The sequence below is a fragment of the Microcebus murinus genome, chromosome 27 (assembly GCF_040939455.1).
Source record: "Microcebus murinus isolate Inina chromosome 27, M.murinus_Inina_mat1.0, whole genome shotgun sequence".
Lineage (NCBI taxonomy): Eukaryota > Metazoa > Chordata > Mammalia > Primates > Cheirogaleidae > Microcebus > Microcebus murinus.
Window position 1 is genome coordinate 5901750 of NC_134130.1, and position 27531 is coordinate 5929280.

The 27531-nt window shown below is 63.6% G+C and overlaps 2 protein-coding genes across 3 annotated transcripts; both read left to right on the plus strand.

The window, feature by feature from the left end:
- Positions 1-254: 254 nt before the first annotated feature.
- On the plus strand, positions 255-13809 carry CACTIN (cactin, spliceosome C complex subunit). Its single transcript, XM_012769315.3, has 10 exons — positions 255-715; positions 2999-3467; positions 5658-5753; positions 6161-6306; positions 6634-6796; positions 6872-6986; positions 10251-10443; positions 11110-11232; positions 11322-11623; positions 12276-13809. The coding sequence occupies exons 1-10, from the start codon at positions 531-533 to the stop codon at positions 12764-12766; spliced, it is 2283 nt and encodes a 760-aa protein (XP_012624769.2). The 5' UTR covers positions 255-530; the 3' UTR covers positions 12767-13809.
- A 2881-nt stretch (positions 13810-16690) lies between these two features.
- TBXA2R (thromboxane A2 receptor) lies at positions 16691-24855 on the plus strand. Of its 2 annotated transcripts, none has more exons than XM_075998341.1 (3): positions 16691-17013; positions 21686-22550; positions 24565-24855. In XM_075998341.1, exons 2-3 carry the CDS (start codon positions 21765-21767, stop codon positions 24808-24810), a joined length of 1032 nt encoding a protein of 343 aa, XP_075854456.1. In that variant the 5' UTR covers positions 16691-17013; positions 21686-21764; the 3' UTR covers positions 24811-24855. The 2 variants fall into 2 exon arrangements, with proteins under 2 accessions (XP_075854456.1, XP_075854457.1); XM_075998342.1 differs by having other exon boundaries at positions 16691-16998.
- Positions 24856-27531: the final 2676 nt, after the last annotated feature.

The window sequence follows — 27531 nt, forward strand, 5'->3', positions numbered from 1 at the left end:
GTATCCCAGCAACCAGGACTTTTCAGTTTCCGTTCTCGCTCCCGCCCACTCCCCCTCCCGAGCTGCCTGGAACCCACCACCTTCCTGGTTTCCCGCCTTCCTTTCGCTCCCCGGGCAGGCCTCCTTGACCACGCCCACCACTGAGCCCCGCCCCTGTCTGGACCCGCCTCCTCTTGGCCCCGCCTCTCCGAGCCCCGCCCACCCACGTTTCGGGTTTGCCCTGACCCCGCCCACAGTTCCTCAGGCCCCCTGAGGCGCGAGGACCCGCCTAGGGCTGCCTCCAGCACTGCCTGAAGCGCGACGCCCCCATCTCGGAGTGGATAATCCGACTGAGAGGATCACGCGAGCCACAGTTGCAGACCGAGGGATGGATCCAGGGCATCAGAGCCCTGAGGGCTGGGCCGGCAGGGTGGGTTCCTGTTTTCTGGCTCAGGCGTGGATAGGGCAGCCCTGCATGCGCCGCCACCGAGGAAGGCCCCCGGCGCAGATTCCGGCTGTTTGTGTCGGCGCCGCGAACACAGTCCCAGCCGATGGGTCGGGACACACGCTCGCGCTCGCGGTCTGCGGGTCGTAGGGGCAGAAGGCGTCGGAGCCAGAGCGGTAGTCGGAGCCGGAGCCGGAGCCGGAGTCGGAGCAGGAGCCATGGGCGGCGAGACCGGCGACGCCGAGAGGACGAGCGGCGGCGCAGACGGAGGCGGCGGAGCCGAGACCGCAGGTGGGGTCGCTGCGGGGGCGCGCTGGGGACCCGGCTCCTGCCCTCTGGACCTCCCGACCAGGGGTGGAGAGCCCGGGGAGACAGCAGGGCCTCGACTTAGTCAGGGAGGCCTTCCTGGATAGGGGCGTCTGAGCGCGAGTCGGAATTAACCAGGCAGCAGAAGGGAAAGCGAGAGGCGGTGCCGGCCGGGCACCTGGTGGTTGGAGGGGACGGCGGGGAATGGATCATATAGAGCCCTGCGTGCCGTGGCCAAGTTTGGTCGTTATTCTGAGGGAAATGGGGAGCCACGAGAGGATTTTGAACGGGAGAGTGACGTGGTTTGGCTTACTTTTGCACCCTTTCTCTGGCTTCCAGGTGGAGGAAAGACTGAGGGGGAGGCAAGAGTGGCACTAGGGAGGAGGATGATATAGACAAGAGATGAAGGCAGCCTTGGTGAGAGGGAGGCAAGTGGGAAAGTGTGAGGGATTTCGGAAGTAGAGGTGAGGACACTTGCTAACGGAGGTGGAGCGTAAGACAGAAAGGCGGTGACAGGTGGCAAGATTCAGTTGACTCCTCGGGTCTGAGTCTCAGCTTCCCCACGGCCTTGGAGATAGGGCACCAGGGCAGACCTGCCTGGAGTCTACACTGGTACAAAGTAACCAGCTCCGTGACTCCCAGACCTGGGTCCCATTTCTGGCTCAGCTCCTTAGTGGCTGGGACACTCAGGCCAGTCCTGCCCTGCTCTGGCCCAAGTTAACTTGCATCCTTAAGATGTGCACAGGACTTCAGCCAGAGTGGCTGTAGTAAAACACAGCTTCATGCTAAGTTCCACAAGGTGGCTTTTCCTTCTGCCAGAGTGGCTGTAGTAAAACACAGCTTCATGCTAAGTTCCACAAGGTGGCTTTTCCTTCTGAGTCTGGTAAGGTCATTGCCACCTTGGGAATTCCAGGAAGATGTAAGTAGTAGAATGGAGTTAACAAAAAGATGGTTTAAACCAGGGGTCGGCAAACTGCACAGTCTGTGAACAAAAAATCATTTTTACATTTTTAAATGGGGGCAGGGGGAGAGGAATCAAAAGATGACACATATTCCATGACATGTGAGAATTAATTATACAAAATTCAAGTTGCAGTATCCAGAAGTGTAGTTTTGTTGGAACACACCCGTGCTTACTTGTTTATGTACTGTCCATGGCTGCTTTTGTGATAAAATAGCAGAGTTGAATGGTTGTGTCTTAGACCGTATGGCCTGTGAACTCCTTAAGTTTTTGCCGTCTGGTTCTTTATATAGAAAAAATTTGCTGATCCTTATTTAAGCCCCAGGTGTTGATATATTAACATTGGCTCAAGTGTAGCAGTAAGTCACGTTAATGTCATCTTTGTGGGGTTTTTTTGTCTACTGTTTTTCTGGTACTGAGTTATTTGTGGTGATTAGCCACATGAGATATATAATCAGAGTTGATCCTGTTTATGGAAATTTGATCCAGTTTGTGGGCAATATTTAAGAGCTCCAAAATGATTGGTTTGCATAGTTTAGATTTTTTTGACAGGAACATTTAACAAAATATTTGGTACTTGTTCTCTCTCTCTTTTTTTTTTATTTTCTTTTTTTTCCACAAACTTGATTTTTTGAAATTTATGTTTATTTGGTACTTGTTCTCTATATTCAAAGACCTCTGACTGTTAAAGACTCTGTCCCTAGGGGCTTGGATGCGCCATTCCCTGCTCTTACCAATTTTACCCCACCTGATTCCTGCCCATGCTTTAGGACCAGTTTAAACACTGCTGCCACCTGCAAAGCCCTCCCTTGACAACTCAGATGTAGTCGGGTCCTCTGGTTTGTACCCATATAACTCCTGCACTGGTGACCCCAGGTCAACTTCCGCCCTCACCTCCTCCCACTCCCCCCTACTCTGTTCTAGCCACACGGGCCCCCTCGCTGTTCCCTCTGCCTCAAATGCACTTCCTCCAGGTCCTCCCGTAGCTGTGTCCCCCAGTTCCTTCAGGGCTCTGCTCAATGTCGCCTCCCCGGAGAGGCCCTCTCTGGCCTCTGTAACGTGCAGCCCACCCCTATGGTCCCACATCGCTGTTGTGGCTCATGTCTCTGGTGTGACACTATGTTTATTTATTGATGTCTTTCTTGGTGGGACGCACTAAGAAGGCAGGAGACACCAATGTTTTGGGCACTGCTGTGTCCCCAGAACCTAGATCACCGCCTGGCCCCTTGCAGGTACCCAGTAAGCATCTCTCGAACAGGTGACAGAGCAGCAGGTGCTAAGCAGGCCTTTGCGGGTCCTCTCCGCAGGTCAGATTCAGGGGACGAACCATGGCAGCGGCCAGGGAGGCGCAGCCGGAGCCCCCAGCCGCCACGATGGCGCTCGAGGGACCGGTCCTCTCAATCCGACTCAGGTGAAGAGCAGCGGGGCTCATGGGCTCGCCACCGGCGCACGCGCTCTTGGTCCCCAGGCTCCTCAGGGTCCAGCTCCGCGTCCTCGGGGCGCTGCCAGAGCCCCCGGGCTGCAGCGGCCGCCTTGAGCCACCAGCAGAGCTTGCAGGAGCGGCTGCGGCTGCGCGAGGAGCGGAAGCAGCAGGAGGAGCTGATGAAGGCGTTTGAGACGCCCGAGGAGAAGCGCGCCCGGCGGCTCGCCAAGAAGGAGGCCAAAGAGCGGAAGAAGCGGGAGAAGATGGGCTGGGGCGAGGAGTACATGGGCTACACCAACACCGACAACCCCTTCGGAGACAACAACCTCCTGGGCACCTTCATCTGGAGCAAGGTGAGCAACTCATGTCGCCAGGTCAGGGACCGGGCTGTCCCCAGGCCTTCCTCCCTCGCTAGGGGCTTCTGTTTTGTGTGCTCTGCACAATTTCTTCCGGTTTGAGAGCCCCTAGCACTCACAGCGGACACTCCCAGCCTGTGCTCTGTCGTGAAAGAGTTCATTTTACACACACGCGTGCCCACACCCCAGTGTCTGTCGCCGTCAGCCCTGCTGCCATTAACTGTCCCTTGCAGTGGGAGACTCAGTCAGTCTTTGCCCAGAACACCAGCCCAGCCTCAGACGTGACTGGAGACGAGGTTCTTATTCTCATTGTCCATGGCACACCCAGGACAGGGTTCCACGGTTACGGGCACTATGTCATCTCTGAGCTGGTCATTTCATCCTGCACCAGCCATAGGCACACGGCTTAAAACAACAGAATTGGCAAGGCACGGTGGCTCATACTGTAATTCCAGTACTTTGGGAGGCCGAGGCAGGAGGATCACTTGAGCCCCCAGGAGTTTGAGACCAGCCTGGGCAACATAGCAAGACCCTATCTGTACAAAAAATAAGAACAAATTAGCCAGGTGTGATAGCACCTGTAGTCCCAGCTATGCAGGAGGCTGAGGCAGGAGGATCGCTTGAGCCCAGAAGGTCGAGGCTGCAGTGAGCTGTGATTTTTCACTCTGTCACCAAAAAAAATAAAGAAAAACAACAGAGTTTATCATCTCTCAGTTCTGGGGGCCCAGAAGTCTGAAATCAAGGTGTTCACAGGGCCAGGCTCCCTCCAAGAGCTCCAGGGAGGATCTTTCCTGCGCCCCCCCCCCCCCCCACACACACACAGCTTCTGGTGGCTGCTGGCAAACCTGGGTGTCACTCAGTGCGCGGCCACGTCGCTCCAGTCTCGGCCTCTGCGGTCCTCGTTTCCCAGCATCTGCGTGCTCACGGGCCTTCTCTTCCCGTGTCTGAGTTTCCCTCTTCTTACAAGGACGCCAGTCACTGGATCAGGGCCCGGCCTCCTCTGGGGTGACCTCATCCTCACCAGCCAGCATCTGCAAAGACCCAATTCCAAATAAGGTCACAGTCACAGCTCGCAGGAGTTGGTGTGGTGACGTGGCTTTGTGGGGGACACAGTTCAACCCACTCCAGCGCCCCCCAGTGGAGGGCGGAGGGAGCAGATGATGAGGCCCACACTGGCTTTGTGCTCCCACAGCTGGAAGCTGGGACATCCCCAGGTGGCTTCTAGCTAGACAGCTATTCCTTCTCACCTTTTGGGTCACAGCTGTCACGGGGCCACCCACTACCCTTTGTCAGGGCACTGCTTCCCAGGACCTCAGCACCACACTCGTGTCTCATGCTTGCCACGTGCTGGGTGCCACAGCGGGTCCTGGGCCTGTACCCGTGCCCTCAGCTGCCCTCTGCAGCAGGGAGGTGGGAAGTGTGGCCACCATTAGCCTGAGTGGTGGTGGCCCAGGTGGGCCTGGGGAGACCACAGAGTGGCCCGAGCATCCGCAGGGTGGTTCCCAGCCAGGCAGCCCTAGTGGCCCTGGAAGCGTGTTTTTCGTGGGATCCTGAGAGCCCCCGGGAGGGATGAGTGAGGGGCAAGGGCTCAGCGCCAGGCTTGAGCAGCCAGCACAAGATGATGTCAAGGGTGTGGGGTCTCCAGGCTGGGGCAGGGTGACCAGGTGCAGCCCCGTGCCCCGTGCACCCGCCTTCCATGAGGACATGGAGAGAGAAGATGCCCGTAGGCGGGGGTGCCCCATGGCCTGGGCCTTTGGGAGCCCCTGCCTCCTGCTTGTGGTGACTCGGGCAAGTTGGTCCCCGTGCGTCCTCGTTCCCCCGCCGCCCTGCCCTGCCCACACATGGTGGGGGTTCCCACTCACCGAGGGTCTGACCCTCCCAGCACCAGCGCCGAGGGGCTTCCGTGTAAAACGGGTTGGCGGGTCCCAGGCCAGAGCCTCCCGGTGGTGGTGGCCGCAGTTCCTGCAGGGCAAGGTCGGTGCCTCTGTTCTGTGTCTTTGCCACGTCTCACCCATGCTGGGGCCCCAGTGGCTTCGGGCACGTTGGGGGGCAGCGAGAAGACACAGCCACGGGTAGCTCGCTCCTCTGCAATGGCCGCTCACTCTCCGGCGTGGGAGGTGTGGACGGCTCCCTGGGGCGGTGGCAGGGCGGGTGGGCGGAGTCTGAGCTCAGTGGACTGCCCTGCAGGCCCTGGAGAAGAAGGGGATCGGCCACCTGGAGGAGAAGGAGCTGAAAGAGCGCAACAAGAGGATCCAGGAAGATAACCGGCTGGAGCTGCAGAAGGTGGGAGCCCCACCCCGTGTGGCGCCAGGCCTCCCTCTCCAGGGCCTGGAGGCCGGGCGAGACGGAGCCAGCTTGCATGGGAAGTGCAGGGGTGCGGGCTTCAGGCACAACTGGATCCAGGGGCTGTTTCCCTCCCCTGTGGACTTTGTGTCCTTGGGGCTTCACGCTGCAGCCACCCCTGCAGGTGGCTGGGTTGGCCCGGCTTCTCAGAGCTGCTGAGCCTCCCTCAGAGAGAGGGTACACTTCCTGTCCCAGGTGTCCCTGGACCAACCTCTGTGCCCAGGACAAGTGGGCAGGGCCGGGTCTGGGTCCGTATCCCAACCCCAACAGACCCATGGGCAGCAGGGGCCCCGTCATGCGTCTGCACGTCCGCCCCGCCTCACCCTTGCCCCCTGGTGCGCCCCCAGGTGAAGCAGCTGCGGCTGGAGCGGGAGCGGGAGAAGGCCATGCGGGAGCAGGAGCTGGAGATGCTGCAGCGGGAGAAGGAGGCCGAGCACTTCAAGACGTGGGAGGAGCAAGAGGACAACTTCCACCTCCAGCAGGCCAAGCTGCGGTGCGTGGGGCCCCACTAGCCGCCTGGACCCCGCACGGCGAGCTCACACTCACCCCAGGTCCTTTGCACTGCTCTCCCCTGCCCGGAACCCACAGCTGCCTCACCCACAGGCTTCTGCCCAGCCCCAGCCCCAGCCCCACCCCCGTGCCGATCTGCCAGCCAGCTGCACCGGTCCCAGCAAAGGGCTCACACTTGATGGCATCTGAGGCTCCTCCCAGCTCGGGCCTGCCCGGCCAAGGGGCTCCCTTGGGGGACCAGCCTCTGACCCGTGTCTTCAGGATGGAGGGTGTCCCCCCATCTCTCACGCCGCCACCCCTGTCCCCGCAGCTCCAAGATCCGCATCCGGGACGGGCGGGCCAAGCCCATCGACCTGCTGGCCAAGTACATCAGCGCGGAGGACGACGACCTGGCCGTGGAGATGCACGAGCCCTACACCTTCCTCAACGGCCTCACCGTGGCCGACATGGAGGACCTGCTGGAGGACATCCAGGTACCGCCAGCCCCACCGCCTGCCGCACGCAGGTGGAGGGCTCGCACCGTCTCACCCTTCCCCCACCGCCCCCAGGTGTACATGGAGCTGGAGCAGGGCAAGAACGCGGACTTCTGGCGGGACATGACCACCATCACCGAGGACGAGATCGCCAAGCTCCGCAAGCTGGAGGCCTCGGGCAAGGGCCCAGGTAACCGCGGGACCAGGGGACCAGAGGCGTCCAGAGTGCTCTCGGGTCTGGTGGGAGCCGCGGAGGCCTGGGTGCTTCTACCAGGAGCCTCAGACTTGCTGCAGGGCCCAGCGCCTTCCACGGGCCTCAGTTTCCCCATCTGGGGAGTCCATGGCTCCTCTCAATCCCACCCCTGTGTAGGCCGGCCACTGGGGGCAGCAGCGGGCGCAGCGGCCTGGCGAGGGGCTTTCCTGCTGGCGTGGGTCGCCGTCCGGGCTCTAGTCCAGGTCCCCAGAGCACAGCAGCTGGGACTTGGCTGCCGGTAACTGCTGACCTGGTGGCACTGGCGTCCCTGCCGGCTGCTCTGCTTGGGCTCAGTGGTCACAGCGGCTCTGGCTGTTCAGTGGGAGCAGAGCTGCTCCTCGCAGCGGGGTCTGACCCAGGACTTCCTCCTCGGGTGAGTCATTTCGTGCCCCTTCAACCGGACAGACTTGTTACTTTTATTTTATTTATTTATTTTGAGACAGAATTTCACTCTGTTGCCCGGGCTAGAGTGCCGTGGCGTCAGCCTACCTCACAGCAACCTCACACTCCTGGGCTCAGGTGATCCTCCTGCCTCAGCCTCCCGAGTAGCTGGGACTACAGGCACCACCACCAAGCTCGGCTACTTTTTTGTTTCTGTGATTAGTGGGCCAGCTAAGTTTTTTTTTTAGTAGACACAGGGTCTCACTCTTGTTCAGGCTGGTCTCGAACACCTGACCTCAAGCAATCCTCCCACCTCGGCGTGTCAGAGTGCTGGGATCACAGGCGTGAGCCACCGCACCCGGGCCTCACGGACTTTTTAAACCAAGTTTCCTTTTCATCTCAGTGATCGCACGTGCGTGTTCTCAAGGGGACCTGCTCTAAAGCCCTGTGCACACTGGCCGGGTCGTTTTCTGGGCACTGCGGGGTGCTGGGCAGTGTCTGCCTCCACGCGCCATGCCAGGAGCTCCCCTAGTTGTGGACAACCACAGATGTCCTCCGACACAGCCCAGTGTCCCCTGAGAGGCAGAATGGCCCTGGGTGAGGCCCGCTGCTCTAAAAGCTGCCCTGAATCCCAGCCCGGCGCGGCCGCTCTGACCGCGTCCTCCCTCGGCGCGCTCGGGCACCAGCGCCGCGCCCGGCAGCGCTCTTGCCCCGGGCCTGGGTAAATACCGCTCACTGTTTAGACAGAGCCGTCAGTGACAGTTTCCTTTCTCTTAGGAAAAAGATCAACATCTTTGATGTTTTCCACCCAGGCCGGAGCTCGGTGCCATCATCGTAGCTCATAGCGGCTGGGCCCAAGCAACCCTCCCGCCTCGGCCTCCCAGAGTGCTGGAACTACAGGCGGGAGCCGCCGCGTCCGGCCTCTTTCTTGTTTTCAAAAGAAGTTTTGTTCCTCCCAGAGTTCACTCAGCCCCTCCTATCCCATGCTTAGCCCTCTCAGCATCTTCTAGTAATTTCCAGAGAAAGGAAGGAGGTTCTCTGGTGTCAGAAATGTGTATCCAGAAGTCTGGGCTCACGCTTTCCGCGGTGGGGCTGGGTAGAGATGCCAGGGCGGGACGTTTGCCTGCAGAAGGCGAGGGACCCTGCCCTGGTGGCTGTCACACAGTCTAGTCTAGAGGGACATTTCACGCTGTACCCTAGTGCCAAAGTCCCAGGCACCTCCCGCCAGCCTCCGTGGGCCCTGTCACTGCACAGCGCCTTCTCTAACCGGTCCCCGTCCCCAGCTGCCATCTGCACACCAACTGCCCTCTGCCCACTCTCCCCAGGGATGACAGTTTGCAACCTCAGGTGGCATCAGGCGTCCCCAGAGAGAGGGTGTTTTGTGTTCCGATTCTCCCTTCTGAGTAGTGTCTGGGGAAAGGCGGAAGCTGAGGGGTCTTGACGCTGCTGTCACCCCGGGAAAGCCAGGGTCCCGGCTTGGGCCTTGGCACTTTCTGCTTGGAGCTATTAATAGAAAACTCTGGCCACCCAGCAGGGTGTGCGGTAGAAAGCGCGTCCCAGCTGAGCCTTGTTAGGTTCCTCCCGGCCCAGACGGGGTCCCCCGAAACACGTCCCAGCGGGCTCTGATGGGGGCTCTTCCGGAGACTTCCAGGGACACAGCAGCGTCCAGACCTGGCTTCCAGAGAGGGCTGACAGGGCCGCGCTCCGTGTCGTGGCAGCAGTGCCCGCAGTGCTTCTGCCCGGGTCGTCACTGTCCTGTTTGAGAGAGAGCAGAGCCTCGCTCCGCTTGGCCAGAGGCCCAGGCCGCTGCCCCAGGGCTTGCCACGGGATCGGGGGCTGAAGCTCTAGGTGCCGGTTCCAGGGTCCCTGGATGATTTCCTGGAGGGGACCCGGGTCTCCTCAGCACTGTCCGAACCCCTGTGGTCTGGGTGAGCTCTTAGCACGGTGCCCGCCTGCAGGGGTGGAGAGGGCAGCTTTTGGTCAGGGGGCACACATGGGTTACCTCCTCACCCCGTGTCCCCAGCAGCTGTGTCCTGAGCTGCTCGTGGGCCCAGCACTGCCATAGAGACGTGGCGGCAGAGTCCGACAAGTGCCTGCCTCGGGAAGCTGTGAATCTCAAGGGGTCCCTGTCGATGGGTGGTGGCTGGGGGGTTCTCAGTGGGAGGGGTGTTCTCGCTGAGCACTGAGAGGGGGGTTGAGGTCGGGAGGTGAGTGGGAAGGAGAAGACTGGGCCACGGGTGGGGAGCATGGCATGTGCAAAGGCCCTGGGGGCACGGGGGTGGAGTTGATGTTTCTGATTCTCAATAAGGAGGCTGAAGTGGCAGGAGTAACAAGGGACAGGGTCACGGGGTGAGGCTGCTACATGGCACTGCCAGCTGGCCACAGGCAGAGCACATAGAGTCGGGCCTCAGGCTAGTGAGGAGGAGCTTGTTCCTCAGCCTCTCATCAGCCTCCCAGAGGGGAACGGAGGCCCAGAGAGGGTGAGCCACATGTCCATGGCCACAGAGCTGGGTCTGAATTCTGCAGAGTGGCTGCTGAGTGTACCTTCCTGGCCCCCACATGGTTCAGCTGGTAATGCCATACCCGGCCACCCCCAGCCCGGGGAGTACAAGCTTCCCGAAGGGCGAGGCCCGGGCATCTGCATTTTAACTCATCCCTGACTGCGGTAGGAAGGTCCAGCCAGGGTGGGGGTGACCTGAGACCAGTGCAGCCCTGTGGGTGAAGGGGAGGCCAGGCTGGGGGAGGAGCAGCTGGGCAAAGTGGAGAAGCTGAGCGCCAGGGACCCCCGCCCCTTGCTGAGTGGCCCCCGCCCCACTGCAGGCGAGCGCCGCGAGGGGGTCAACGCCTCGGTCAGCTCCGACGTGCAGTCGGTGTTCAAGGGGAAGACCTACAACCAGCTGCAGGTCATCTTCCAGGGCATCGAGGGCAAGATCCGCGCCGGCGGCCCCAACCTGGACATGGGCTACTGGGAGAGCCTGCTGCAGCAGCTGCGCGCGCACATGGCCAGGGCCAGGTGAGGGCCGCCAGGCGGTGCTGTCCCCGCGGCCTCATCCCTCCCCACACCTCGCCCGACTGCAGCGGGGCCCTGGCAGGAGGGCCCTTCCCCCCATGCTCCAGTGGCCCTCGAACAGGCGGCCCTTCCGGCTGGCCTCAGGCAGCTTCCTTCCCTAAGGAGCACCTGGTGGCTCCAGGTCCCCAGGCCTGTTTCCCTGGGGCCATCGCACACTGCAGGGAGCCCCAAGGCCGCCTGTCTTGGCTGCCTTCCACTGCAGGCCCGGCGTCCTCCGGCCTCTGGCTGTGTACGGATTCCCCGCGCGCTTGGCACCCTCGCGTAAACAGTCTCCTCCGCCTCGTCTGTAGCTGGCGGTACTCGGTGCGGCCGCTGAATCTGTCATTGGCCTCCCCAGATTGTCCTGGCTGGCCCCAGCCTTGGCCACATGGGCCACGTCCAGTGTGCATGCCCTGGGACAGGGACCTGCCCCCTCCCAGCCATGAGATAAGTCACACTGTGCTCTTGGCTGAAATCCTTGACCCTGGGCTGGCCGGGCTTGAGCAGGGTTCCGGCCAGAGCCTTGGCCTCAGGGTCCCGCAGCAAAACGGGAGTGTGAGAGTGTCGGTGCGGGTGGGGTGCAGAGCCCCTGTCCCCAAGTGGGAGGGTGACCCGGGCCTTGCACCCCAGGCTCCGGGAGCGCCACCAGGACGTGCTGCGGCAGAAGCTGTACAAGCTGAAGCAGGAGCAGGGCGTGGAGAGCGAGCCGCTGTTCCCCATCCTGAAGCAGGAGCCCCAGTCCCCCAGCCCCAGGTAGGTGGCAGTCGGAGGGTCGCAGCCCTTCCCCCACACACGCACTCTCTCCTCCCCAGCCGGGGCCTGAAACTCTCTCTCCTCCCCAGCCTGGGGCCTGAGGACGCGGCCCCCACCCCGCCAGGGCCCTCCTTGGAGGGCTGCCCCGCGGAGCCGGAGGCGGACGGGGCGGCGCCGGCGGAGGCCGAGGCGGAGGGCGAAGGTGAGGGCGAGGGCGAGGCGGTGCTCATGGAGGAGGACCTGATCCAGCAGAGCCTGGACGACTACGACGCGGGCAAATACAGCCCGCGCCTGCTCACGGCGCACGAGCTGCCACTGGACGCGCACGTGCTGGAGCCGGACGAGGACCTGCAGCGTCTGCAGCTGTCGCGCCAGCAGCTCCAGGTCACAGGTGCGGGGGGCGGGGCGGGGGCGGGATGGGAGCTGGAAGGGTGGGGCCAGAGGGACAGCCATTGGAGCAGGCTGGGGGTGGGGCCAGGGGGCAGGGGCGGGGCCCAGGGAACCAGTGGATGGGCTGGGGGCGGGGTAGGGAGCCAATGGTGTGCCCAGGGCTGGGCGTAGGTGCTGCGCGGCCGGCACCCCTAGCTGGGACCTCTGGCATTGGTGGTGAATTTGCCGGTGTTTCTCTGTTCTCTCTCTGGGTCCAAGCACCTGTTTGTTCACCCACTTATTTTTCCGCTGGGTCATTCGCCCATTCTGCGCTCGCTGACTGGCCGTGGGCACACCAGGGATCACGGCTCTCACCAGCTGTCAGAGCACCCTCTGTGCCACCACGGTTCCAAGACAGAGAAACCGGGTCTCAGAAAGGGCCCTGCCCGGGGTCCACTAGTGGGTCGCGCGTGGGGCTGGTTCCAGCATCTGGGCCCTACCCACCAGACCCTCCTGCCACGCCCAGGAGGGTGACAGGCACAAAAGGCCCAGGACCAGGGCCCAGGGCGCGTGGTGTACCTCGCGCTTGTTCCCCTTCTACCAGAGGCCTGGGAGGGAGGCCTGTGACCGAGGGGAAGCTGAGGCCCCAGGTTACAGCACATCCCCGCCCACAGGCGACGCCAGCGAGAGCGCAGAGGACATCTTCTTCCGGCGCGCCAAGGAGGGCATGGGCCAGGACGAGGCGCAGTTCAGCGTGGAGATGCCGCTGACCGGCAAGGCCTACCTGTGGGCCGACAAGTACCGGCCGCGCAAGCCGCGCTTCTTCAACCGCGTGCACACGGGCTTCGAGTGGAACAAGTACAACCAGACGCACTACGACTTCGACAACCCGCCGCCCAAGATCGTGCAGGGCTACAAGTTCAACATCTTCTACCCCGACCTCATCGACAAGCGCTCCACGCCCGAGTACTTCCTGGAGACCTGCTCCGACAACAAGGACTTCGCCATCCTGCGCTTCCACGCGGGGCCGCCCTACGAGGACATTGCCTTCAAGATCGTCAACCGTGAGTGGGAGTACTCGCACCGCCACGGCTTCCGCTGCCAGTTCGCCAACGGCATCTTCCAGCTCTGGTTCCACTTCAAGCGCTACCGCTACCGGCGGTAAAGCCGTGGGGGACAGCAGGCGGTGCCCTCAGGGCCGCCGGTCCAGGGGCTGGTGAAGGGGCAGGCACTCCAGGGCCCGCATGGGCTGCAGCTGCGCAGTCGCGCCTGGCCGGGCTGAGCAGCTGCGGGGTCGCTGCCTGCCCAGGTTCACAGCCCGCCTCAGGCTAGACCTTCCCTCACCAGGCCTCAGTTTCCCCTCTTTGAAATGGCAGTCCCCAGAGAGCCTAACTCAGAGAGTCGAGGGGCCTCTGGGGGCATCTTCGGAGCAGGAGGGACCCCTGCCGCTGACCTCTGCCCCAGGGGGCGCGTGAGGCCTGAGACCCGCTGCGGCGCCTCTCCAAGTGCGGGGAGGAAACGGACCCAGGTCCGGCCGCTGCATCAAGACAGGACCCGGGCTGTGGCTGGGCCCGCAGGTGCGGCCTGGCCCACGCTGCCACCACGCAGGGGGAGCAGAGGGGCCGCACGTGGCCACAGCGGCTGGCTTGCGAGGGCAGGAAACCCAAGTCCCGCCCCTGCCACCTCTCAGGGCGTCGATGGGCCCTTAGGACAGTGGCTGCAGGTCCAGCAGGATCGGGCTCCGGCTCCTCCCTCGGCCGCTCCGGCTCACTGGGCAGCTCTGGCCGGACCCTTCCTTGGGCACGGTCCATCGGGGCTCGTCCAAGCTCTGCAGCGCCTGCCCCCCGCCCCCGTGCGGATCCAGCGACCCCGAGTTCCCGCCCACATCGGGATGGTGGCACTCCACCCGGCCACCCTGCAGCTGCCCTCCTCGACCCCCTTCCTCTGGGGGGCCGAGGCCGCCCGGTACCCACGGCCAGCCGCTCAGCGGGCGGCTGATAAGGAGACTCCCCACCCCGAAGTGCCACCTCCTGGCCATCGTCACCAGCGCCCAGATGCCGCCCAGGCGCCCAGTCTCATCTGGAACAGTTTACTTTGTTTCTCTAAAAAACTTTTTTAGGTGGGGAGCGAGCACATCTTTTATTCTCAGTAAATTGGTCTCCTTGTGGGATTGCATGTTTTTTTAATAAACATTTTATTTTAGAATAATTTTAGATTGACGGAAGTGCTACGAAGATAGTGTGGAGTCCTGGCGCCCCGCCACCCCTGTTGCTGGCGTCCTGTATAACACAGTACATCTGTCACAGCCGAGGGACTGACACAACCAGACCTGTGAGAAACATGACCACAGCACCCAAAAATAGGTCCCAGTGGTCCCTTAAGGAGCTTTGTTTAGTCCCTGGGTCCCCTCTGTGCCCATCCCCCCAGCTGCCTCCCTGCCCACAAGGTGGGGTGTCACCGGTTGTCCTGACACGAAGGTGGGGACGTGAGGGTGGCAGCACACAGCACTTCCATCCCCATCTGGACCCTTGGCAGACATCACTAGTTGACCGCAGATCCCAGAGCAGCCTTAGCATCTTCTGGGCAGCCTCTAACAATTGATCCCTGACCTGCTTCACCCATCTAATCCAGGATTGGAACCTGGGTTTCTCCAACCCCTCCTCCCAGACCACTGCCCATGTCCCAGCCTCAGTTTCCCACCCGCCCCTGCAGGGGTTCTCCCAGCTCCTCCTCCTCACATCCCCTGTGCGGTCCAGCAGGACATCAACCCCAAAGGAGGTGGCTGCTCGGGACAGGAGGACCAAGGTGGCCGTCCCCCAACTTGGGCACATGTGTAGCCAGGACCCCCCAGGCTGGAGGGAGGCAGAGCTGGGGCAGGGGAGGCACCGAAGGTTGCCAGAGGAGGGGACACAGGCACTGGACCTGGAAGGCCAGGGTGCTGGGCAGAGAAGGGGGTGGCGGCTGCTTTGCGGAGGACAGGGCAGCAGGTGTGCCCAGGGCAGGGGACTGGACTCTTCCCAGGGCACAGGGGAGCCACAGAGGGTCAGTGAGCTGAGCAGGGCCACCGAGCTGGGTGTCAGGGACATGCCTCACGCAGATGGGAAGTGGAGGCCAGGGCTAGCACCAAACCTAGCCAGCCCCCCGTGACCCCACCCGGGCCTGAGGTCTACCCGGTGTCCCGGAAGCTCCCCCCATCCTAGCCTCTTCCTGCCCTTGACTGTCCAAATCTAAGAATAGATGCTCCCTGCCTCGCCCTCTCCGGAAACCACAGCCACGGGGGGCACATCCTGCGCCTCGGCCCCCACCATCGGCCCCCCACCCCGCACAACTCCTCCCACCCAAACCTGCTGTGTGCACTGAGCCCAGCCGTGCAGAGCGGGCGGGGAGGGCAGGCCAAGGCTGCAGACCTGCAGCCACCAGCCCCAGAGGCGGGGGAAGCCCAGAGCATGTGTTCAAAAACCACACGTGGGCTTGGCATCCTCCTCCCTCTGGGCCTCAGTTTCCCCCTCCATAACATGAGCACCTCCACCCACTGCCTTGCAGAGACATGGTGAGGCTCAGACTAAAAGGCAAGTCAAGCGTCCTTCTCTGACCCCTGCCTGGGCTCTTTCCCAGAAAAGACATTGTCCTTGTTATCTTGGGGTTGGGGACAGAGGAAGTGGGAACAGAGCAGCCTTCCTCTAGTTCCCACCCCCCATCTGGAGCCCCGGGCCCACATCCTCTTCCCACCACATCTGTTCTCCGTAGTTTTCAGCAAGACTCGCGCACTCTCTCACCTCCAAAGTCTGGCACATGCAACTCTGCCATTGCCTTGTAGGCCAGACCTGGGAAACTCCTACTCATCCCATGAAGCCCCAGTTCCCACGCCCTCTCCCCCCAGGATGCCTTCCCAGCCCACCTCTGGGCTCCCCTGGGCCCTGTCACTTCCTTTGGCCCAGCCCTGCCCCCAGGGGGCTGGAACAGTGAGTGTCCAGCTTCTCTAGCCTGGGGAGCCTCAAGGGCAGGCCTGGTTTCCAGTCTCACCTGAGACTCAGAACTGTCCCCCCACATGAGCTGTGTGTGACAGACACAGAGGGACCTGGAGTGAGTAAAACTGGGAGATCAAGAAGGCTTTAGGCGCCTAGATCAGGAAGAAAGGGGCCTTGGAGCCAGGGACTTCCTTGCCAAGGAAGAGAGGTTAGGCCTAAGTGGCTCAGGGACTCAAGACAATGGGATGAAACTAGGAGGGGCCTCAGTGGAGGGAAGCCGGTGCCAGCGAGGGCGGAAGGATGGTGGGTGGGGCACCCGGGGAAGGGGCTTCCGGACACAGCAGAGGGGGGCAGGGCTGGAGCCCAACCCCCCGCACTCAGAGTCTGGACTCACCACCCCTCTCAGGCCCAGAGGACTGGGTGGGGTGGGGTCGAAGCCAGGCCAGCCTGTCCTGCCTGGCTTGGGTGTTCAAACTGGGGCCACGGAGGCTCAAGGTCGCTGGAAGCTGATCTGGCCCAGGAGCTGGTCCCCAAGCCCCCAAGTCCTGTGTCTGGCTCCCTGGCTTCACCTTCTGAATCATTCCTGCAAGGACAGGCCCCGTCCGTTCGCCCCCACGCCCTGGCCTCCCTGCCCTGGCCCGTCCTCCTCCCAGGACCCTCCCCCGCAAGGCAACCTGCTCCGGAAAGCCTCAGCCGGGCGCCCCCATGAAGGCCCCAACACCCTTCTGCTCCCACCCCGCCCCTGGCTGGGGCCTCCAACACACCCATGCAGTTATTAAGCACCTACTGTGTGCCAGGCCCAGCCCCGCGCCAGGTCCGGGCGCCCAGGGAGCTGACCCACCGCCCGCCCGCGCTCCGCGCTGCCCGCACGGTGAACGCGGCGCGGTCGCGGCAGGAGGCCGGTGGGGGCGACCGCAGGCGCCCAGGCTCCCGAGGGGGCTTCCCCGCCCCCACCCACCCCGGGCCAGCGAAGCCCCGGGGGTCCCGGGTCCCACGGAGCCCCCCCAAGAGGCCGCGGGTGTCCAGCCGGGGGACCCCACCGACCCGAGTCAGCCAGGCCCGCGCCTGAGGGGCGTGGCCAGCGCCGGGGGCGGGGCCGGGGAGAGACCAGCAGAGAGACAGCGAGAGACAGAGACAGGGACCGAGAGAGACCGGCCGCGCCACCGAGCGGGCCCCTCCGCCCCCACCCCGGGCCGGGTCGAGGCCCAGCGAACCCCTCCAGGCCGGGACTCCGCGACCCCGGGCGTCCTCTGCCGCCACGCCCTCCCTCTGGCCCCGCGCTGACGTGCCAGCGCGAGGGTCCTCTGCCCGGCCCCGCCCGGCCGTGACTCGGTTTCCCCGCGGATCCCGCGGGAGCCCGGCCCGCCCTTCCCAGCCCGCTCCGCTTCCGACTGCAGCGCCCGGAGCCCGGCGCGGCCGGGTCGGCCAGGTGGGGCCCGCTCAGGTGAGGTCCGCACGGACAGGGGCGCCGGGTGGGCGCCGGCCAGGTGGGACTCGGCCCGCCGAGCCGCGGGCCAGGATGCGCGGGTGTGGACAGGAGCCCGCCCTGCCGCCCCGGCCCGCTGTGGGTGTGTCCGCGTGGGCGGCGACAGCGCCCAGGGGCCGCCGGTGCCAGCGTGTGCTCCCGCGGGGCGCCGGGCGCGGGTCGGAGCGGGGCCGGGCCGCCTGGGCCCAGGTCTCGGTCCCCGCGCTCGGCCTCCTGCGGGCCGCTCTGCTGGAGCCGGGCTGGGACCCGCCGGGGGCGCCGGGCACTGGGCGCGCCTGGCAGCTGCGTGGCTGTGCGCGCCCTTGGCGGGCCCTGTGAGCACCTCCGCGTGCAGGTCTGCAGGGGTGTGTGTGTGCGTGTGAGTGTGAGACTGTGTGTGTGCGTGTGTGTGCGTGTGAGACTGTGTGTGTGCGTGTGTGTGCGTGTGCGTGTGAGTGTGTGCGCGTGTGAGTGTGAGACTGTGTGTGTGTGTGTGAGTGTGTGTGACTGAGTGTGTGAGTGTGACTGTGTATGGGTGTGACTGTGAGTGTGACTGTGTATGGGTGTGACTGTGAGTGTGTGTGCGTGTGATTGTGTGTGTGACTGAGTGTGTGTGTGCGTGTGACTGTGAGTGTGTGTGAGTGTGACTGTGTGTGTGTGTGTGACTGTGAGTGTGTGTGTGTGCGTGTGACTGAGTGTGACTGTGTGAGTGTGAGTCAGTGTGACTGTGAGTGTGTGTGCGTGTGACTGTGTGTGTGACTGTGACTGTATGAGTGTGTGTGAGTGTGACTGTGAGTGTGAGTGTGTGAGTGTGACTGTGAGTGTGAGTGTGTGAGTGTGACTGTGAGTGACTGTGAGTGTGAGTGTGCGTGCGCACACAGTGGCTGCCCTTGTGCGCATCAGTGGACCGGCTGTGACTTGCGTGGGCCACGGGAGCTGCGATCACTCTGAGGGTGCCACACACACACACACACACACAGGAGGAGACAGAGGTTCGGAGGGGCCACAGGTGTCAGGCGCCCAAACAAAGGCGGAGCCCAGTCTGGCTGGCCGGGGGTCCCCCACCCTGCACACTCCGGCTGGGACCTCGCAGGTGTCACAAACAGGAAGAGTTCCCAGAACATGGGCGGGCCACGGTGGCCCTGGCTTTGGGCGGCCGCGTGTTCTCCCACGTGGGGGGGGCTCCACAGCTGCCAGGGTTGAGATTCGCATCAGGCCTGGAAGGTCCCTGCGGCTTCAGGCTTCAGGCTTCAGGCTTCAGGCTTCAGGCTTCAGGCTGCCAGGCTGCCAGGCTGCCAGGCTGCCAGGCTGCCAGGCTGCCAGGGCGCCCTGCGGGGAGGCCAGCGCGCCCACAGCGGGAGGGCCTGGGCTGAGCACCCGAATGCCGGCGGGCTGCTGGGTACCGTTCTGATCCCCATTTCACAGCAGGGGACACTGAGGCTGAGCGAGGCTGGGCCCCAGCTTGGCAGGGTGGACTGGGGACTGGAGAGTCCAGGCTTGTCTGAGGCCATCTCGGGCCCTGGGTGGGGCTGGGCAGGCCCAGGCCTCGGGGACAGGCAGGCGGGGGCGGGGTGTGGGGAGATGCATGCAGGCGAAGCTGGCGCGGGGGAGGGGCCTGCAGCTTGGGAAGCCAAGGGCACATTCCAAGTCCACAGCGGGCGTCGGGGCCAGCCTGGTGCCCGCACCAGCCCAGAGCCGCACACACAGCCCCTGGGTCCCCACCTCACACGTGGGCCCTGGCCAGTCGGGCAGTGTCGGGTTACAGAAGATCCCAGCGCGCACCCTCCAGAAAGAACCCGGCAGCTAAGACAGAGATTTCTGGAACCCGGGACCCAGCCAAATTCCCACCCAGAACCTCACCCCCTTGGAATTCTAGAATCTTTTTTTTTTTTTTTTTTCAGAGGCAGAGTTCCACTCTGTCGCCCCGGCTGGAGTGCAGTGGCATCATCAAAGCTCACTGAAGCCTCCAATTTCTGGGCTCAAGCGATCCTCCTGCCTCAGCCTCCCAAGTAGCTGGGACTACAAGTGCCACCACCACGCCCGGCTAATTTTTTTTTTTTTTTTAGTGATGGGGTCTTGCCATGTTGTCCAGGCTGGTCATGAACTCCTGGGCTCAAGTGATCTTCCTGCTTTGGCCTCCCAAAGCGCTGGGATTACAGGCATGAGCCACCATGCCCAGCAGATTCTAGAATCTGGAGGCTTTGCCGGATTGCAGAACTGGGGGCTCCCTAGAATTCCAGATCCCTGGACCCTCAAAGTGCAAATGGCCCCCGCTGTCAGGCGGCAGAATTCTGGGTGTTTCTGGCATCAGCAAAGCGCCTGGGGCCCACCCCTCCTCGGGGCTCAGAGATCAGATCCCAGGGGCCACGAAGCGCTGCTTCTCTGGTCCTCCCCTGGTGGGGCCTCGCCAGCGTCCTGACCAGCCAGAGAGGAGAGGAGAGGCCGTGCCAGGCCCCGTGCTGGCCTCCCTGCCTGGGGAACTTGAGACGGCCGCCACCACCTGAGCCCAGGGTGGGAGAGGTCCAGGGGGGACTGGACACCGCCGGCCGTGGCCAGCGGCTCGGTGCCAGTTTCCAGCGTCTCCGGGGTCCAGAGCTCTGGGTCGGCAGTTTGTCCTGAGACACAGGCGGCGTAAGGGAGTCCCGGATGTGTGTCCCCAGGTGAACAGAGCTCCCACAGGGTCGGGGCAAGGAGGCCTCACGGCACTCACTCCAGGCCGGGGCCAGCGCAGTGGCCGTGGCACGGCCTGAGTTCCCAGGAATGTTCAGAGCAGCACATACCAGCGCTGGAGGGAGGGAGCGCCCCGTCCCAGGGGGAATTCAAGAGCAGGATCCAAGTCTGGGATAGCAAAGGGCACCCCCCCCCTGGAGTCTATGGCTACGGTTGCCAGTGCCCGTGGCGAGCCTCCAACCTCTTCCACTCCCTGTGCCTCAGTTTCCCCACTGGAGGCCCTGCCTCCACCAAGGTGGCAGCGGCCTTGGCTCTCCACCGGGAGGGACGCTCAGTGGGGCTGTTGGGAGCTGGATAATTTATGAGGCTCGACAAGGAGCAGCCAGGCCAAGGCGCCAGTTAATGGGATGGGGAGTGACAGCCGGCGGCCACCCACCTGGCTTCCGAAAAACAGCCACAGCCTGGGGGGTGGCACGAATTGAGCACCTACTGTGTGCTAAGTGTTGCGTGCAGATTGGATCATCCCCATGGTACAGGAAGGGAAACTGAGGCTCAGAGAGGGGTCGTGAGATGCCAAGGTCAGCAGGAAGGTTCACGGCAAAGCCAGGGTTCGAATCCGGTCTGACCAACTTGGAAGAAAAATCCTCCTCTCTTCTCAAGGAAAAAAGTCATCGGATTCCGACGCTTCCCTGTCGGAATTTTGAAATAGCTCTTAGCCTCGTTGCTACGTGAGGAGGCACGAGCTGAATCTCAGATCCGCTCCAGCCGGGGCATTGTGACCTTGGACAAGTTCCTTAACCTCTCTGTGCCTCAGTTTCCCCCCTTTGCAAAATGGGGGTCATAGCTGGAGCGTGACGAACTTTGACTGCCCGGCCCCCCAGTACTGCAATACTCCCACGGCCCCACGCGCCCTGCACCCCCCGCCCGCCCGAGCGCGTCTTGGGGTGCGCCCCGGGCGAGAGGCAGGAGACCCGGTGCCAGCTCCGGTCCCTGGGTGGCTGTGGCTGGACAAGCCCCCGCCTCTCTCCGCACGATGACGTCCCCCGAGGTGTGTCCCTTCTGGGAAGTGGGAGCTGGTTTTGGAATGTTCTGGTTTTATTTTCACTTCACTCACATTGCATCTGACTGCGGGCCCTGCTGTCTCTCTGGTTTCGTCCCCCAGCCGGGTGACGGGTGACGGTCCCGCCCCTGCACTTGATAACCTGTCCCCGGGGAACCTGTCGCTCCCAAGGAGCTGTTCTTTCCTTCCCAAAATGGAAGCGGGTTGCCGGGTTTATTTCTTATTATAAAAGCGACGCCACGAACTTGGGGAACAAGGAATCCGCACAGCCGTGATGTGTGTGAGGAGGGACACTCGTGACCCCTGCCCCTCCGCCCCGCGGTGTCTCTCCCACATGCATTGGCAAGGAACTGTGACCCTCGAACTTGACCTTGGAGCCGGCAAGAGAGCCAGGGACCCTTGGCCACCAGCCAGCCAGCCGCCCTGCCCACACCAGACACATCTCGGAGCTCAGAGCTTCCGTCTCACGATAACTGAGATTAGTCTCTCCCTGCAGCCTGCCCAGGGCTTGGATGGACCAATGATGGGGAAACTGAGGCCCGGGGAGTAGAACCCACTTGCCTGGGGTCACGTAGTGAGCACCAGAGCAAGAGTTCAAACCCAGGGCTCCCCGGCCCTTCTCCAGCACCCAAAAAATACCCCCCCATGTCCTCCAGGGATCCCAGAGGAGGCAGCCCTGGTCTTGGCTCTAGAGGGTCATTGGGTTTGAGGCAAGACAGAGGTGGAGGTAGTATTAATATCAGTAGCAACAGTGATAATAGTAATAATATTCCCTGAGTGGGGAGTGAAGTCAGTCAAAAAGGGCTTCCTCAATGAGGGGATATTTGAGCTGGGGCATTGAAGGTTGTGTAGGAGTTCACCAGAGCCCCGGACACCGAAATGCAGAATTGATCGCAAGCAAATCTTCTCTCTGCCTCCCAGGTGTGCCCCAGCCAGCGCCGCAACCCGCCTGCAGCATCAGCCTGATGGGGCGGTGACTGGCGCCCTCGGCCCCGGCGCCATGTGGTCCAACGACAGCTCGCTGGGGCCCTGCTTCCGGCCCACCAACACCTCGCTGGAGGAGCGGCGGCTGATCGCCTCGCCCTGGTTCGCGGCCTCCTTCTGCGTGGCGGGCCTGGCCTCCAACCTGCTGGCGCTGAGCGTGCTGGCGGGCGCGCGGCAGGCCGGCCCGCACCCGCGCTCGTCCTTCCTCACCTTCCTGTGCGGCCTGGTGCTCACCGACTTCCTGGGGCTGCTGGTCACGGGCAGCATCGTGGTGGCGCAGCACGCGGCCCTGTTCGACTGGCGCGCGGCCGACCCCGGCTGCCGCCTGTGCCGCTTCATGGGCGTCGCCATGGTGTTCTTCGGGCTGTGCCCGCTGCTGCTGGGCGCCGCCATGGCCTCCGAGCGCTGCCTGGGCATCGCGCGGCCCTTCTCGCGGCCCGCGGCCGCCTCCCCGCGCCGCGCCTGGGCCGCCGTGGGGCTGGCGTGGGCCGCGGCGCTGGCGCTGGCGCTGCTGCCGCTGCTGGGCCTGGGCCGCTACTCCGTGCAGTTCCCCGGCTCCTGGTGCTTCCTCACGCTGGGCGCGCGGCGCGGCGACGCCGCCTTCGGCCTGCTCTTCTGCGCGCTCGGCGGCCTGTGCCTGGCGCTGTCCTTCCTGCTCAACACGGTGAGCGTGGCCACGCTCTGCCGCGTCTACCACGGCCGCCAGGCCGCCCGCCAGCGGCCGCGCGACGGCGAGGTGGAGATGATGGCGCAGCTGCTGGGCATCATGGTGGTGGCCAGCGTCTGCTGGATGCCTCTGCTGGTGAGTGCGCCCCGCGCCCGCGCCCCGCAACCGCGCCCCGCAACCCGCAACCGCGCCCCGCAACCGCGCCCCGCGCCCCGCAACCGCGCCCCGCGCCCCGCAACCGCGCCCCGCAACCGCGCCCCGCACCCGCAACCGCGCCCTGCGCCCCGCAACCGCGCCCCGCGCCCCGCGCCCCGCGCCCCGCAACCGCGCCCCGCAACCGCGCCCGGCACCCGCGCCCCGCAACCGCACCCGCAACCGCGCCCCGCGCCCCGCAACCGCGCCCGGCACCCCGCAACCGCGCTCCGCGCCCCGCGCCCCGCAACCGCGCCCCGCGCCCCGCAACCGCGCCCGGCACCCCGCAACCGCGCCCCGCAACCGCGCCCCGCAACCGCGCCCCGCAACCGCGCCCCGCGCCGCCCAGGCCCCGCCCGAGTCCTCAGGCGCCCGCCCGCCCACGACAGCGCAGGCAGGCACCCCAGCGTTCGGGTGTCCTTCCTTGAGGCGCCCCGTGTTCAGGGCTGGGGCAGGGGCGGCATCTGGGGACCGGGAGGCCCGGGGAGGGGCTTGGCGCCTCTACCTGGGGGATCAGAGAAAGCTTTCCAGAGGAGGGCGTGGGAGCTGGGGCTTTGAAGGATGAATAGGAGTTTACCTGCTAGTCAAAAGGAGGAAAGCACTCTAGACAGAGTCACTTAGTCATTCAGTGTGTCCTGAGTCCCCTTTGTGCCTAGTTCTTGGCTGAGGCCCCGCCAGCCCTGCCCGGATTTTCCCTGGGTCGGGGGAGCCTCACGAGGGCTCTTATGTAAACCCAAGATTTCTGAAGTCCTTTCATTGAACGGGTGTCGCTGGAGTGGTTACTTTCCCGTTTCTGGTTGAGTCAGGTCGAGAAACCAAGTCTGGAGTCGCACGCTCGGGTTCCAACCTGTGCCCGACAAGGACTCACTTCGGGACTCCGACAATGACCTTCCCTCCCCGAGCCCCGGGGTCCTCGGGCTGCGGGGACCAGACAGGCGGTGCCTGGCTCTCAGGGGGTTGTAGGGATGAAACGAGATCAGGCATTCACTACTCCTTCAGCAAGCATGTATTGAGCACCTACTGTGTGCCGGGCACTGTTCTAGGCGCTGGAGACATTGCAGAGAACGAAACCAGCAAAAATTCTTAACTTTCTAGAGGAGACAGAAAATAAACACAGTAAATAAGTACATGAGGCCGGGCGCAGTGGCTCACGCCTGTGATCCCAGCACTGTGGGAGGCCGAGGTGGGAGGATCACTTGAGGCTAGGTGTTTGAGACCAGCCTGGGCAACATGGGAAGACCCTGTCTCTACAAAAAATTTTAAAATTGAGTGCAGTGCACCTGCTCTGCACCATGCCTGGCCTCCCCCCACGGTCTGTCCCCAAAGCAGCCACCAGAGGGCGACCCATGAGTACCTGAGTCAGGGCCCGCCCTCCTCTGCCCACAGCCCTTCGTGGCTCCCACCTTCCTGGGGGGTGAAGGCCCAAGTCCTCCCTGCAGCCCACCAGGCCCTGCACGACCCGCCCTGTCCCCTCCGTCCCCTCCCCTCCTCCCTCTGCTCCAGCCGCACGGGCCTCCTTGCTGTGCCTCCAACACGCCAGGGGCAGTCCTGCCCCAGGGCCTTTGCACGGGCTGTGCCTTCTGCCTGGAACGCTTCCCCCACCCCGACCCCCAGATTTCCACATGGTCGCACCTTCACCTCCTCCAGGTCTTTGCTCAAATGTCGCCTTCTGGCCAGGAGATGCCACAGCGCTGGGGTTACAGGTGCAGGCCACCGTGCCCAGCCTAGGACATAAAAATGTTAACAGACTAGCAGTGCTGGCAGCGGTGAAAATGCAATTCCTCTTTCACCGTGTCCAGTCGCGCCCAGGAGAGGAGCAGGGAGAGTGTGCTGGTTAATGGACACGTCCGCGGGAGCTCAGAGAGGCTAGGCAACCCTCACGAGGCCACACAGCAAGGCCGTGGCAGAGCCCGGGCGGGGGCTGCCTGGCGCCCGGCTGACGCTGCGGCCCTCGCAGGTCTTCATCGCCCAGACACTGCTGAGGAGCCCGCCCGCCATGAGCCCCACCGGGCAGCTGCCGCGCGCCACGGAGAAGCAGCTGCTGATCTACCTGCGCGTGGCCACCTGGAACCAGATCCTGGACCCCTGGGTGTACATCCTGTTCCGCCGCGCCGTGCTCCGGCGCCTGCAGCCCCGCCGCAGCCTGCGGCCCGGCTCGCTCTCCCTGCGGCCCCAGCGCCCGCGCGGCTCCGTGCTGCAGTAGGGCCCGCCCGCCCGGCCGGTCACCGCCTGTCCCCCCAGGGACCCTCCGTCCTCTCTGGCGGCCGCATCCGCCCGCCCCGAAGCTCCGTGAGCTGAGCATGCCGGACGGACACAGGGTTTGGGCTGCAGGACCATATGGGCGCGTTCCAGCCAGCCTGGGGACCCCCAGCTCCTCGCCGACCCCTGACCCCTGTCCCAGACCTCGGCCCCTCCCCCACCCAGACCACCCCCCCTCCCCCAGCCCCTCCCGACCCCAGGAAGGGCGTGTTGGGGTGTCGGAAGAGCGTGTCGTAAGGCTCAGAGTGGCCAAGGGCCCCCTTCCGGCAAAGCCCCTGACATGGGGGGTTCCCCGACCCCTGAATGTGACCTGCTTCCGGGACACAGTGGCCTCCCTTTGAGACCCAGCCTGGAAAGGCTCAGTCTAGAAAAGACCGAATGCGGACAGGAAGGACACCCCTTTCTGGCCAAAATGCTCCTGCCGTTGGCTCCAGAAGCCGGCGGCCTCTGGGATTCCGGGCACAAGGTTGTGCGCCCTCAGGCTGGGGCTGGGGTCTATGTGCCTCTCCCACCTCATTATCGAGTGGTTTCTTTTCTTTTAATTTTTTATTTTTTCTTTTTGAGGCAAGGTCTTGCTCTGTCACCCAGGCTGGAGTGCAGTGGCGTCATCACAGCTCACTACAGCCTCCAACTCCTGGGCTCAAGCAATCCTCCTGCCTCAGCCTCCCGAGTAGCCGGAACTACAGGCGCCGCCGCCGCCGCCACCACCACCACCACACCGGGTTAATTTTTCTATTTTTCTCTAGAGATGGGGTCTCGCTATGTTGCCCAGGCTGGTGTCGAACTCATGGCCTCTCGAACTCATGGATCCTCCCACCTCAGCCTCTCAAAGTGCTGGGATCACAGGTGTGGGCCACTGCGCCCGGCTGTTTCCTGAGCACTTTAGCCAAGTGGTGTCTCCTTGCATTCTCTGGACAACTGTTGGGGGAGGCTCTGGCCTCTGACCCAATGGCAGTTGGAGACAAGGAGAGAGACATCCACAAGACCGTGGAGTGAAGTCCCCGCTTCCTCCAGCCCTGGTGGGTGCGTCGTTCATTCACCCAACAGCGTTTCAAACTCCCCAGGGCCAGGACAGCCCCGCACCCACAGTCGGCGCTCAATAAATGCTGGTTGAATGGAAGAATGACGAGTGTGCATGGAGCCCCTGTGCCGCACCTGCGCTTATGCGCACATGGTGCTTGATAAAGTGCTCTGCATACAGTAGGCGCCAAGAGGCGCTCAGGTTGCCATCTGCTCCCAGCCCCCCAGGCCACCCCCCCCCCCGCCCCAGCCCAGCCCTGTCCTCTGCTTTCCCTGAAACTCCCCCAAAAGGACACACCGGCTGCGGCAGGACGGGGCCTTTATTCACCTGGCGCCCTCGAGGTACATGGGGATGACCCGCCCTGCCCCTGTCCCCTGTCTCCGTCCCCCGCCAGGGCCGGATCCATTTACACCGGGCGCCGGGCGCCGCCAGGCCCGGAAACCGAAGCCCGCGTTTCCACTGCGCCTCCCCACCCCCGCCTGATGGCGAATGAGGTCACCTGCCCCTTCTGGGGACCCCGGCTGGGAGGGTCAGGAGAGGGGACCCCAGGAGCCTCAGCGCTGTCCCGGCACTACAGCCCCCCGCCGCCACGCGGGAGGGGCCCTGGCTCCCTGGGCGTGGGGGAGGGGGCAGGCCCCTGAGCTGGGGGGTCGAGGGGCTGGGATCCCAGGGGGGCTGCCGTTGGGGCAGCACCAGGAGTGACAGGTGTGCTGGGCACTGTGGACTTCTGCCATCCCAGCTGCGGCTTGGGGGACAGAGGTGGCTTCTGAGGTGCGGAGGAGACCTGTGGCTGTGGGGCCAGGTGGGAGGCTGCGGGGCCAGGGCCGGCCTGGGTGCCACGTACCAGGTCATGGGGCTGGGGTGGTGGCCGGAGGACATTGCCAGGGGCTGGAGCAGAGGCTCTGGGTGAGGGCCCTGGGGGCTGAGGTCGGGCTGGGACATGGGTAACAGGCTGGGCTCTAGGGGCAGGGCCAGGGGTCTGTGGACGGAGCCCATTTCTAGAGCTGAGCCAGGTTTGTGAACTGGTCTGGGCTCTGGGACTAGAATGGCTTCTGGAAACAGGCTGGGTGCTGGAACCAAGGTGGGCTCCAGAGCCGGGTTGAATTATTGCGCTGGTCTGGGTCCCAGAGCTGAGCTGGGTCTCCGAGCTGAGCTGGGTGCCAGAACTGGTCTGGGTTTTGGAGCTGGGTTGAGTTCCAGAAACATGCTGGCTTCCAGAACTCAGGTGGGTTCCAGAGCTGGGCTCAATTCTTGAACTCATCTGGGTCCTGGAGTTGGGCTGGGTTCTAGAGCTGGTCTGCATCCCGACATCCAGCTGAGAACCAGAGCTGGCTGGGGTTGTGGGCTGGAGCTGGGATCTAGAACTCGGCAGGGTTTTAGAGAGGAGCTGAGAGGCAGAGGTTGGTTGCACTTCTAGGCTGTGCTGGGTGCTGGAGCCGGGCCGGCCACTGGAACCAGACAGGGTCATGAAGCTTAACTCAGTTGCTGCACTGCTCTGGGACCCAGGGCTAGCCTGGATTCCAGCGCTTAGCTGGATTCTGGAACTTGGCTGGGTCTCAGCAACTGACTCTGTTTGGGAGCTGGCTGGGATTTCAGAACCAGTCTGTGCTCCAGAACTGGGCTGAGTTCTGGAGATGAGTGGAG

Coding starts and splice junctions, on each gene's coding strand:
- TBXA2R (XM_075998341.1), top strand. CDS start 21,765: ATGTGGTCCAACGACAGCTCGCTGGGGCCCTGCTTCCGGCCCACCAAC. Junction 22,551..24,564: donor TCTGCTGGATGCCTCTGCTG/GTGAGTGCGCCC, acceptor CGGCCCTCGCAG/GTCTTCATCGCCCAGACACT.
- CACTIN (XM_012769315.3), top strand. CDS start 531: ATGGGTCGGGACACACGCTCGCGCTCGCGGTCTGCGGGTCGTAGGGGC. Junction 3,468..5,657: donor GCACCTTCATCTGGAGCAAG/GTGAGCAACTCA, acceptor ACTGCCCTGCAG/GCCCTGGAGAAGAAGGGGAT. Junction 6,307..6,633: donor CTCCAGCAGGCCAAGCTGCG/GTGCGTGGGGCC, acceptor CTGTCCCCGCAG/CTCCAAGATCCGCATCCGGG.